The sequence below is a fragment of the Lissotriton helveticus genome, chromosome 1_1 (genome assembly GCF_964261635.1).
Source record: "Lissotriton helveticus chromosome 1_1, aLisHel1.1, whole genome shotgun sequence".
Taxonomy (NCBI): Eukaryota; Metazoa; Chordata; class Amphibia; order Caudata; family Salamandridae; genus Lissotriton; species Lissotriton helveticus.
The window spans coordinates 171,224,791-171,238,004 of NC_136057.1; the positions used below are offsets into that span (position 1 = coordinate 171,224,791).

General features: G+C 49.2%; 1 protein-coding gene across 6 annotated transcripts in view; it reads left to right on the forward strand.

Annotated features, from left to right (window-relative positions):
* The window catches only part of ST3GAL3 (ST3 beta-galactoside alpha-2,3-sialyltransferase 3), a 1,285,176-nt gene that overhangs the window by 701,405 nt on the left and 570,557 nt on the right, over positions 1-13,214 (forward strand). For all 6 annotated transcript variants that reach the window (XM_078661151.1, XM_078661230.1, XM_078660924.1 and 3 more), the window contains one exon: positions 1,094-1,186. In XM_078661151.1, coding sequence (XP_078517277.1) covers positions 1,094-1,186 — 93 coding nt within the window. The remainder of the gene's footprint in view (positions 1-1,093; positions 1,187-13,214) is intronic.

Consider the following 13,214-nt stretch of genomic DNA (forward strand, 5'->3'; position numbering starts at 1 on the left):
CTGCCCACAGGCACCCATCCTAAGGGTAGTGTTGACAGTCACTCTCCACCTGCCAGCGGGCACCTGTTCTCTGGGTAGAGTTGTTATGTTATGTTATGTTATATACATTTTTATAGCGCACGGCTGCCCCAGCAAAGGGGCGTCCCGGCGCTTAGGACAAGTAAAAGCATAACACAACAACACAACAAAGACATAAAAACAGAAATCAAAAACCTAGGATGCAGAAGGGAACAAGTGAGTTTTTATTACTCTCCTGAACTCCAGCAGATTGTCCAGTGCCCGAATTTGGGCTGGAAGCGAGTTCCATAGCTTAGCTTAGTTGGCAGTCACTCTGCAGATGCCAATGGGCACCTGTTGTGTGGGTAGGATTGGTAGCCTCCCTCCTGCTGCCAGTGGGCACCTGTCCTGAGGGTAGCCTTGGTAACCACCTTCCAGTGGGCACCTGTCCGGTGTGTAGGATTGGTAGTCTCCATCGTGATGCCATTGGGCACCTGTCCTGAGGGTAGCATTGGTAACCACCCTCCAGCTGCCAGTGGGCACCTGTCATGAGGGTAGCATTAGTAATCACCCTCCAGCTGCCAGTGGGCACCTGTCCTGAGGGTAGTGTTGGTAACCACCCTCCAGCTGCCAGTGGGCACCTGTCCTGTGGGTAGGATTGGTAGCTGCCCTCCAGCTGCCAGTGGGCACCTGTCCTGTGGGTAGGATTGGTAGCCGCACTCCAGCTGCCAGTGGGCACCTGTCCTGAGGGTAGGATTGGTAGCTGCCCTCCAGCTGCCAGTGGGCACCTGTCTTGTGGGTAGGATTGGTAGTCGCCCTGTAGCTGCCAGTGGGCACCTGTCCTATGGGTAGAATTGGTAGTCCCCCTCCAGCTGCCATTGAGCACTTGTCACTTGTCTTGTGGGTAGGCTTGGTAGCCGCACCCAAGCTGCCAGTGGGCACCTGTCCTATGGGTAGAATTGGTAATCGCCCTCCCGCGGTCAGCGGGCACCTGTACACTCAGTAGATGACATCATTCTTAGTGATTGCCCCAGGTCTTTTTTTCTAACCTTGAAAGTTTGCATGATCTGATTTGATCTCCAATCTTCTCTTGTAGACCTGCAGACCTGGCAACAAGATTCGCCAACTTCTCCGAAGGGTCCTGCAAGCCTGGCTATGCGTCGGCACTGATGACGGCCATCTTCCCAAAGTAAGTGATGCCAGCTGTTGATTGGTTCATGAGAGAACATGCCTCCTGCACCCACCCCTCTGAACCTTCTCGCCTCCACGTCCAGGCTGTAGGGTCTCGGGTCCAGAGCGACAGTGGCTGCTTGTGAAGGGGTCGGTGGATTGAAGGGTCTGTGGGACCTGTGCCACTGCAGGAGTGCTGTATAGAGCTGTCTTGGTACCCATGGGTTTGTGTCATCTTATACCATTGGCAGCAGAAATGGGTGGTGCGTAGGGTTTTTGGGTGCCATCCTTGAGGTACGTGTTAGAACACCAGTGTGAATGTACAGGAGGGCACCTTCCCCTACCTGCAGGGTCTCTCATCTTGGGGGGTGTATCATCACGTCTGTCGGTACTCTAGTGTGTATGTAAAGGAGAGCTCCCTCTTGTACCTACAGGCTCTTGGGATATGTGTCTATGTGCTTGAATGTGTACAGAGGCGAGCTCCCTCTGTACTTACCATCTCTTGGGAAATGTGTCTGTGTGCTAGCGTGTATGCACAAGAGAGCTCCCTCTTGTTCTTACTGTCTGTTGGGAAATGTGTCTGTGTGCTAGCATGTATGCACAGGAGAGCTCCCTCTTGTACCTACAGGCTCTTGGGATATGTATCCTTTTCCTAGAGTGCAGGTATAGATAGGCTCTCCACTGTATCAACATGGTCTTACTTTTTGGGATATTATGGCATGGAATGTATTGGTGTGCTGCTGGTCCTATGTACAGGAGTGTACCATCCCTGTGGAGTTAGCTACTGTACTCACAGGCCTTTGATAAAAACAACTTTACCTTTACATGCGAAAAAGCATATAACCAATTCACAAAAGTGAACTTTGAAAAATACCAGCCAATGAGAAAGGTTATGATTTTGGAGTCACCCCAAATCTAGGGGGAGGGCAGGCAGATGCCTTGAACACAAAGAGCGTATCATACTGAATGATTGGTGGTCCCATCCTCCTAGGACCACCCCAAGCAAAGTTATGGGCTAAAATACAATCCCAACCAAAGGCCCTGCAAAGAATTATGGGGTGAGATTCTAGAGTTTAGTGAATATTATAGTATTAGCTCTCAGCTGAGCCGGAGAGCCTGCCCCTTGAGGAATGTTTTGACATTGGATACTATAATATTCACTGCACTCTAGAATATGGTCCCATAATGCTTTGCAGGGCCTTTGGTTGAGATTGTATTTTTGCCCATTACTGTGCTTGGGGTGGTCCTAGGAGGATGGGACCACCATTAAAAATGTCAGCATGATGTGCTCTTTGTGTTACAGGCATCTGCTTGGTCCTCTCCCTCGGTTAGGAAGGACCCCAAAATCATCACCTCTCTCACTGCTTGCAGTATTTTCATTTTCACTTTTGTGAGATGACTATATGCATTTCAGCATGTAAAGATAGAATTATTTATTGTTTAAATAAAGGCACTGCTTGCTTTATTTTCATGAGATGACTATATGTATTTTAGGATGTAAAGATAGTTATATGTTATTTCTGTTTTATTAATACGCGCATTATTAATACACAAAGTTCATGCAAAAACTCTGGCGTAAGCTACTGCACCCACAACCCTTTGATAAAACAACTTTACCTTTACATGCTAAAAAACTTATAACCAGGTCACAAAAGTGAACTTTGAAAAATATCAGGCAATGAGAGAGATGATGATTTTGGGGTCCCCCTAACCTAGTGGGAGGACCAAGCAGGTGCCTTGAACACAAAGAGCATATCATGCTCAAGGATTGTGATGGTCCCATCAGTATTAGCTCTCAGCTGAGCCAGGAGAGGCTGCCGCTTGAGGAATGTTTTGATATTGGATACTATAATATTCACTGCACTCTAGAATTACGTCCCATAATGCTTTGCAGGGCCTTTGGTTGGGATTGTATTTTTTCCCATAACTGTGCTTGGGGTGGTCCTAAGAGGATGGGACCATCATAATCATTGAGCATGATATGCTCTTTGTGTTCAAGGCACCTGCTTGGTCCTCCCCCTAGGTTAGGGCGAACACCAAAACCATCACCTCTCTCACTGCTTGCTGTATTTTTATTTTCACTTTTGTGAGATGAGTATATGCATTTTTTGCATGTAAAGATAGTTACATGTTGTTATGGTATGTGAGGTTTCTGTTTTATTAATTGGGGTGAGACTGCGGAGCGGAGTTCACAGAGTTTTTGATCAATTCTGCAGAATTCCGCGTAGTCGTACTCCGCCAACTACGCCCACCCTTAGCTATGGGTTCTCACTTCTTGAGATATGTATCAGTGTATGTCCCAGAGGGCTCCCTCTTAGCCTTGCAGGATCTCACTTTTGGGGTATGTATCAGTATGCCAGTATGCATGTACGTGTATTTCTTGATATACATGTCGGTACGATCAGGCGTATGTACCAGAGTACTCCCTGCTGTACTAACAGGCTCCCACATCTTGGGGTGTATATTGATTTGCTAGTGTGTATGTATAGAGCAGCTCCCTCTTGTACATGTTTTCACTTCTTGCACTGTGTTTCATATACATTGGTCCACCAATGTATGTGTACAGAGGACTCCATCACATACCCACAGGTTCTCACTACTTGAGCTGTGTTACGTTAGTATGTGTGTACAGGAGGGCTGCCTTGTGTACTTATTTTCACTTCTTGCACTATGTTTCGGTGCACCAATGTATATGTACAGGAGACTCCATTGCGTACCTACAGGCTCTTACTTCTTGAGATATGTGTTGGTACAATAGCATGTATGTACAGGAGGGCTCCTTCCTGTACCTACGGGTTATCAATACTTGAGATATGTGTTGCTATGATAGCATGTATGTACAGGAGGGCTCCTTCCTGTACCTACAAGTAAGTTTAATTTCTGCTGCTATGTTTTATTATGCTAGTGTATATGTACACGAGGATTCCCTCGTGTACCTAGAGGTTATCAGTTCTTGAGCTACGTGTTAGAACGCTTGGGTGTGTGTACCTAATAGGTTCCTTCTGTGCAGTTTCACTTCTTGCGCCGTTTGTCGGTACTCTAATGTGTATGTACAACAGGCTCCCTCTTGTACCTACAGGTCCTCACTTCTTGAGATATGTGTTGGTACGGAGGTGTGTACAGCACAGCATGGCTCCTTTCTGTACCATTAGGTTTTCACTTGTTCGCTATGTGTTGCTGTGCTAGTGTGATTACACAGGAGGGCTACTTCATGTACCTATAGACTTTTATTTATGGATATACATGTAGATATGCTACACAGGGCTCCTGTCTGTAACTTCAGGTTCTCAATTCAGGTTCTCACTTCAGATATGCGTTAGTACGCTAGTATGTTCACACACACTGTGGGTCATCATTAGGTAAACTAGTATGGACGTACAGGAGGGCTCTCTCTTGTACCACAGGCTCTCACTTTTTGATATATTTGTTGGTACTCTAGTGTGTATGTGTAGGAAGGCTTCTTCATGTACCTACAGGTTTTCAGAGATGCATGTTGATGCTCTAGTGTGTGTGTACTGGAGGGCTCTTTCATATTCTCACTTCTTGCGATACGCAGGAGTGTGGAATTTAATAAAATATCTACTTGTCCATGGGACAGGTTGCTTCTTAAATCTGCTTGTCCCTTAACAAAATCCCCTTGTCCCTTTGGTGCCGTGTAGTAAGAGCTCTGGTAATATCCTCTCTGATTATGCCCGGACTCACACTATAGTAAGGTCTGATTACTAGCAATTACCTTATGTTGCCACCTTTCTGCATACTGGGATTGGAGGGAGCAGTAAGCAATAGTATCTACTAGCTTACCAGTTTTAGGGGTTTTCACTAGGTCTTCTCTAATCTTCTCCCATACTAAGAAAGGTTGGTAATGTACTCCTTGACAAGGGGAGAAGAAAAACTTCTTCCAGGGTTGGGAAAAAATTGGCTGGAGGGAAAGTGAACTTGTAAGCGCTCAACAGATTTTCACGTGAGCAAATCTACACATGCATATTTGCTCATGCTAAAATGGAGTTCACAAATATTTTCTAGGAGTATGATTTCCAGGCCTACTTCCATAAATTCGTGTGAATTCATGAAATCTGTAAATCTGCACCAAAGCAAGGGCATGTACCATGGATAAACCTTTGTGAATTTCATTAAGAATTGGGATTCTAATTAGGTTTGCTGCTAAGCAAGATCTTTTGGTTATAATAAAAGTGTATCTCTTTCTCTACAGGCTGGCTTCATTGTGACCGCATTCTGCTCTTTCACTAGAAGCATATTAGCCCACAAAGTTTTGTTCACTGCCAGGAACTACTGTCGCAATGTGTGCTTTTTGAGACCAAATAATATCTTTGTGTTTTGCCAATGTTTGTTATAATGTCGAGAGCCCGGCAGCTCCTACAACAATAAGGTTTTATAAAAACCATATCAAAAGATGACGTGCATTGACAAAACAAAAAGGCTGGCCACCAGTGTCAGAACTATTGGCTTTGTCAATGCTTGTTTATTTTCATATTTCTCATATTCTTGTTGAAGTTGGTTACACTGATTTTCCATTATGAATATTTTTGGGGAAGTACTAGCATGTATCAACACATTTTGCTAAATGATGCTTCAAAGAAATGGTACCTAAAATGTCATGGTAATTTAGAAAAACTTTTTTTTCCTAGTTGCATTTGTTTGTGAATATTTTATTTTGAAAGCAAATAATCCTCATTTTTGTTTTCAAGCTTCTGCAAATATTTGCATCTTATCAAAGAGCATTCTGGGAGCATTTTAAGTAGCTTCATATTGTTAAACTTTGCAAACGTTTACACGTTTTTATACTTGATCCATTTTCAGTAGTGCAGTCTGAGCTTACAATATTCCCCTAGAGCGCTCACCCTAATAATAAAGATTTTGTATCAATGAATCTTAAATACAAGTTGGAACAGCATTAACCTTTGGACACAAATAATACCTTAACTACTGCCAATGCCCTTCCCTGATCCATATTGTGGTACCGTAATCTGGCAGCCAAAGGGTTGTGCTGCAGGGAGTTGGCCCTACTTGTCACACGGACAAATAAACATCAAAACCTGTTGTCCTTGACCCCAAACTATATGTCCTGGGCATATTTGTTCAGCAGATTATAGCACTGCATTGCGAGGTTGTTATGATTTTTAAAGATGAACTTGGAAACATTCCTGCCAGCATTACCATTAGTGAACAAAGAGGCAAGTAAGTGGCCATGTGTACTTTATAAGTGGCCTGGATTCCTGTTGTAGAGGGGGCTATAGTCTAGTAAATCAAACACAAGGTTTTGTACAGTGCACATGCTAAACTCGCATACTAAGGCTAAGTCATGTGATAACGAAGGAGGAGACGGTGAAATAGAATTTTTGCCCAGGATCACAAGTCTTCCTTAAACAGAGAACCCGGGATTGGGTCCAAGTGTTCTGGTTTCACACTGTGCAGTTCACCCACTGCCCGGGCCTCCTTTTCTCTTCTTTTATTATATCCAAGGTTACTTTTGTTTCTTTAGTGTTTGGCGCCTGAGGGTAGAGCGTGGGTTGCGGCAGCAGCTTCATGACAGCTCGGCTCGTTTTGGGCTCGAGAGTCCAAGGGCATCTGGAGCTGGGCTCGAGCTTTCAGTGTCTCCTCAGTCTGTACTCAAGAGTCGCCCCCACGAAAGCAGCAGAGGGGTCACTTCAGAAGCTGCTCTTCCCAGACCCGAGGCCTTCTCTTCTGCTGGCTTCAGACGTCTCTGCAGCGGCTCCCTCGAGCCGGCGCCTCTTTGGAAGACCCGAGCATCCCTCGCGCGGTGCTGTCCACAGTACGAATCACTGTTTGGATGCAAAGTTGAGCCTGGTCTCAGGTCTGTAAATACAAATGTAAGGTGGTCGGTGTAGTGTTCAGTTTTAAACTCGATTCAACGATAGACCATAGAGTAGTTCAAAAGATACAAGTCATTTTTACGATGGACCTGAATTTAATTCATTCAGTCACATCAGTATATACTTCTGTAGTTCAGAGAGTACATAATAACATTCTATACAATCAATTACAGTGCTCATGGTGCAAGCAAGGGAAAAGGAAATGGAGTAGATTGGAGGTGATTGAGTCAGTGAGGGACGGGGTAAAGGCGTTGTGGTAAAGACACAATTCAATCATGTATAGTGGAACCTTTACAGCCTAATTTCGGTCAATAGTTCCCATAGTAGTACATGACACATAGGGCAATAATGGAATATTTCTCAATCCTAGGGTGTATGTTGGTTAAATGAAAGGTTGTCGACGTTTCGACCCCTGGTTACAAAGGGTTAGTAAATCCTCATTCTGGGGTCTTCCTCAGGACAGGTAGTGATGTATGAGCACTTAAAGGTATCGGCTCAAGGGGTCCGATCTTGATTGACGGCCGCAGCGTAGAGCCGTATTCTGACATTCTTCCTCCTTTGAACCTGTTTGGTCGTAGGTTGCTGGGTATTGTAGATAGCAATCGCAATCAATCCGATAATTAATTAGTCCTATACCGCTGGACAGTCGGTATCAGCATCTGCAGTGCTGTGCGCAGCGCCTGGACAGCTCACCGCGGCTGCCGAAACACAAACTTCAAATCTTAGTTTTGAAGGGCTAACCCCGTTAAAACTTACCACTGGTTTCAGGTCTGGGCTCGCTGCAGTCCAGAGGGGACCTCATGCTTACGTGTCAGAGTCAGGGCAGGCCTTGTTTTCCATTGTATGTTTATGAGTCTGCAAAGCCCAGTCCATGTAACCCAAGAGTCAGGTCTGTGTGTTAATGGTCCAGGCGTGCACGGGCCCGCACCTGCGGGGGGTGTCGAGAACCCGAGCCGCGGTGCAGCCGGGCGGATTCATTTAATAAGTGCACACACACGCTGCACTTACACTCGCCCTGTCTAAAGTTTCCTGCGCGAGGCAGGTTTCATGCTTGGGGCAGGTGAACAATACACTGCGCTGCACCCGGATGTGAGAGGCTTGGAGCTGCTTGGATAAGATTAACCCGCTGTGTCCCAGGTCCTTGCCTCTTCTCTATATATGTGTCCCAGGACCCAGATTCCTCAGTCTCTCACACACATGTGCAAAGTCTCGATTTCTCCCATACGCGTGTTCCAGGTCCCTGTCTCTCTTATACGCGAGCTCCAGGTCCCTTTCTCTCTCATACGTGTGTTCCAGTTCCCTGTGTCTCCCATATGCGTGTTCCAGGTCCCTGTCTCTCTTATACGCGTGTTCCAGGTCCCTGTCTCTCTTATACGTGTGTTCCAGGTCCCTGTGTCTCCCATATGCGTGTTCCAGGTCCCTGTCTCTCTTATACGCGTGTTCCAGGTCCCTGTCTCTCTTATACGTGTGTTCCAGGTCCCTGTGTCTCCCATATGCGTGTTCCAGGTCCCTGTCTCTCTTATACACGTGTTCCAGGTCCCTGTCTCTCTTATACACGTGTTCCAGGTCCCTGTCTCTCTCATACGTGTGTTCCAGGTCCCTGTCTCTCATACGCATGTTCCCGGTCCCTGTCTCTCTCATACGCGTGTTCCAGGTCCCTGTCTCTCTCATACGCGTGTTCCAGGTCCCTGTACCTTCCATAGTTGGGTTGTAGGTCCCTGTGTCTCCCATATGCGTGTTCCAGGTCCCTGTCTCTCATACGCGTGTTCCAGGTCCCTGTCTCTCATACGCGTGTTCCAGGTCCCTGTCTCCCATACGTGTGTTCCAGGTCCCTGTCTCCCATACGAGTGTTCCAGGTCCCTGTCTCTCATACGCGTGTTCCAGGTCCCTGTCTCTCATACGCCTGTTCCAGGTCCCTGTCTCTCCCATATGCGTCGTGTAGGCCTATGTCTGTACTATATGTGTTTTCGACGTTCCTGTCTCTCTCATACTTGAGTTCCACATCTTGATATTCCATATGCATGCTCCAGGTCCCTGTCTCTCACATATGTGTGTTGCAGGTCCCTGTGTCTTCCATACAGGTTTCAGTTTCCTGTCTTTCTCATACGTGTGTTTCAGGTCCCGGTCTCTCTCATACACATGTTCCAGGTCCCTGTTTCTCTCATACATGTGTTCCAGGTCCCTGTCTCTCTCATACATGTGTTCCAGGTCCCTGTCTCTCTCATATGTGTGTTCCAGGTCCCTGTCTCTCTCATACATGTGTTCTAGGTCCCTGTCTCTCATACACGTGTTCCAGGCCCTGATATCCCCCATACCCATGTTCCAGGTCCCTGTCTCTCTCATACATGTGTTCCAGGTCCCTGTCTCTCTCATACACGTGTTCCAGGCCCTGATATCCCCCATACCCGTGTTACAGGTCCCTGTCTTTCCCGTATGTGTGTTGCAGGTCCCTGTGTCTCCCATACCTCTTCCAGTTCCCTGTCTATCTCATACGCATGTTCCAGGTCCCCGTCTCGCTCATACTCGTGTTCCAGGTTCCGGTCTCTCTCATATGTGTGTTCCAGGTTCCTGTCTCTCATACGTGTGTTACAGGTCACTGTCTCTCTCATACGTCTGTTACAGGTCCTTGTCTCTCCCATACATGTCCATCATGTGCCTGGAGTTGGAGCTACAGGCCAGCCATGCAGACCTAGGTTTAAAACCGGAATCATTGAAAGGAGGCCATATGTTCTGTATTGGGTTCGCAGAGACATAGATCGATAACATGAGAAGTGGCGTATAACTGATATAGAAAACCAGGGCCTTCTAGACCTCTTTACCACCAACTTGCAGCCATCAACTATGATATAAACATCATAACTCACTTATATACATGTTATGAATATCAGTACTTTTGTTGCGCTCAGTGTTTTGCACGGAGTGTTTAGTCGGTTCACAAACTTACTACTACTCAATCATTCATTCAATCAGTCAGCATTTGTAAAGCACATGACTATCATCATCATCATATAATCTTTATTGCGATCACTTAACCCCTTGGCCGTGGCGGTAATTCCGCCGCGGCGCTAGGGGGCAAGGGGGGCCGCACGGCGCCGCCATGCTCGTGACGGAACCACTCCGGTGGGGCTGTGCTGGTGACGGAATGGTTCCGTCACGGCCCCGCCCGCTCAATAGAACGCGCCGCGCAGGCGTGGCGGCCTGGCCGTGACGGAACCATTCCGTCACCAGCACAGCCCCACCGTGGCTCGTGACTTAAGATCATAAGACATTGACAAATATAACATCAACCCAACCGTTTGGGGGTGACGGCATAATTAAACATAAAATGTATAAAAATGGACATTCTTCTGTCTTCCCATCATCAGACCACTACAGGGGGTCTGTCCTGCCATCAGACCACTATAGGGGTCTGTCCCGCCATTAGACCACTGGGATCTGTCCCGCCATCAGACCACTATAGGGGTCTGTCCCGCCATCAGGCCACTATAGGGGTCTGTCCCGCCATCAGACCACTGGGATCTGTCCCGCCATCAGACCACTATAGGGGTCTGTCCCGCCATCAGACCACTATAGGGGTCTGTCCCGCCATCATACCACTATAGGGGTCTGTCCCGCCATCAGACCACTGGGATCTGTCCCGCCATCAGACCACTATAGGGGTCTGTCCCGCCATCAGACCACTATAGGGGTCTGTCCCGCCATCAGACCACTATAGGGGTCTGTCCCGCCATCCGACCACTATAGGGGTCTGTCCCGCCATCAGACCACTGGGATCTGTCCCGCCATCAGGCCACTATAGGGGTCTGTCCCGCCATCAGACCACTATAGGGGTCTGTCCCGCCATCAGGCCACTATAGGGGTCTGTCCCGCCATCAGACCACTATAGGGGTCTGTCCCGCCATCAGACCACTATAGGGGTCTGTCCCGCCATCAGGCCACTATAGGGGTCTGTCCCGCCATCAGACCACTGGGATCTGTCCCGCCATCAGACCACTATAGAGGGTCTGTCCCGCCATCAGACCACTGGGATCTGTCCCGCCATCAGACCACTATAGGGGTCTGTCCCGCCATCAGACCACTGGGATCTGTCCCGCCATCAGACCACTATAGGGGTCTGTCCCACCATCAGACCACTATAGGGGTCTGTCCCGCCATCAGGCCACTATAGGGGTCTGTCCCGCCATCAGACCACTATAGGGGTCTGTCCCGCCATCAGGCCACTATAGGGGTCTGTCCCGCCATCAGACCACTATCAATCAATCAATCAATCAATCATAAGAATTTGTATAGCGCGCTACTCACCCGTAAGGGTCTCAAGGCGCTGAGGGGGGAGGGGGCAGTCGCTATTGCTCGAACAGCCAGGTCTTGAGTTGTTTCCTGAAGGAGTGGTTATCCAGGGTCAGCTCTAGGTGAGTGGGGAGGGAGTTCCAAGTCTTGGCTGCCAGGTAGGAGAAGGATCTTCCTCCGACGGTGGATTTCCGAATTCGTGGTACGGGGGCGAGGGCGAGGGCGAGGCTGGCGGATCGGAGCTGGCTGGTGGGTGTGTAGAATGTGAGGCGTCTGTTGAGGTACTTCGGGCCCATGTCGTGGAGAGCCTTGTGTGCGTGGGTGAGGAGTCTGAACGTGATCCTCTTGCTGACGGGGAGCCAGTGCAGGTCTCTCAAGTGGGCGGAGATGTGGTTGTGGCGGGGGATGTCCAGGATGAGTCGTGCTGAGGCGTTCTGAATGCGCTGGAGTCTTTTCTGGAGTTTGGCTGTGGTTCCAGCATAGAGTGTGTTTCCGTAGTCCAGACGGCTGGTGACGAGGGCCTGGGTGACCGTCTTCCTGGTTTCTGTGGGGATCCATCAGAAGATCATTCGGAGCATGCGCAGGGTGTTGAAGCAGGATGATGAGACTGCGTTCACTTGCTTGGTCATCGTGAGGGAGGAGTCCAGGATGAAGCCCAGGTTGCGTGCGTGGTCCGTTGTTTTGGGTGCGCTGCCCAGGGCAGGGGGCCACCAGGAGTCGTCCCACGCGGAGGGAGATGGTCCGAGGATGAGGACTTCCGTCTTGTCTGAGTTCAGTTTCAGACGGCTGATCTTCATCCATTCTGCGACGTCTCTCATTCCTTCCTGGAGGTTGGCTTTGGCGGTGTTGGGGTCGTTGGTGAGGGAGAGGATCAGCTGGGTTTCGTCGGCGTAGGAGATGATGTTGAGGTTGTGTCGGCGATGGCTGCGAGAGGGCTCATGTAGACGTTGAAGAGGGTTGGGCTGAGTGAGGATCCTTGCGGGACGCCGCAGATGACTTCGGTGGCCGCGAATCGGAACGGGGGAGGCGGACTCTCTGGGTTCTTCCGGCGAGGAATAAGATGATCCACTTCAGGGCCGCTCCTTCGATTCCGGTGTTGCTGAGGCGCTGTATCAGGGTGCGGTGGCAGACGGTGTCGAAGGCTGCTGAGAGGTCCAGGAGGAGGAGGAGGGCAGCCGTTTCCCCATTGTCGAGCAGGGACCTGATATCATCGGTGGCTGCGACGAGGGCGGTCTCGGTGCTGTGGTTTGCTCAGAAGCCGGACTGTGAGGGGTCGAGGGATCCGTTGGTCTCGAGGAAGGCGGAGAGTTGTCTGTTGACGGTCTTCTCGATGACTTTGGCTGGAAAGGGAAGGAGCGAGATGGGGCGGAAGTTCTTCAGGTCCGTGGGGTCCGCGGTGGGTTTCTTGAGGAGGGCACTCAGCTCGGCGTGTTTCCAGCTCTCCGGGAAGGTGGCGGATGCGAAGGAGCTGTTGATGATGTTCCGGAGTTGGGGTGCGATGATGGAGTCTGCTTTGTTGAAGATGTGGTGTGGGCATGGGCCGGTAGGGGAGCCGGAGTGGATGGTGTTCATCGTGCGGGTGGTGTCTTCGGTGCTGACTGGGGTCCAGTTGCAGAGGGTGGTAGTTGGGGGCGCTGGTTCGGCGGTTGGGTGCGTGGTTTGTGCTCCGAAGCTGTTGTGAATGTCGGCGATCTTGCGGTGGAAGAACGAGGCGAGTGAGTCACAGAGGTCTTGCGAGGGAGTGATGTCGGTGTTGCAGGCGCAGGGATTTGAGAGCTCTTTGACGATGCTGAAGAGCTCCTTGCTGTTGTGGGTGTTGTTGTCCAGTCTTTCTTTGAATGCTGTCTTCTTGGTGGTGCGGATCAGCTGGTGGTGCTTGCGGGTGGCGTTCTTGAGGGCGGTCATGTG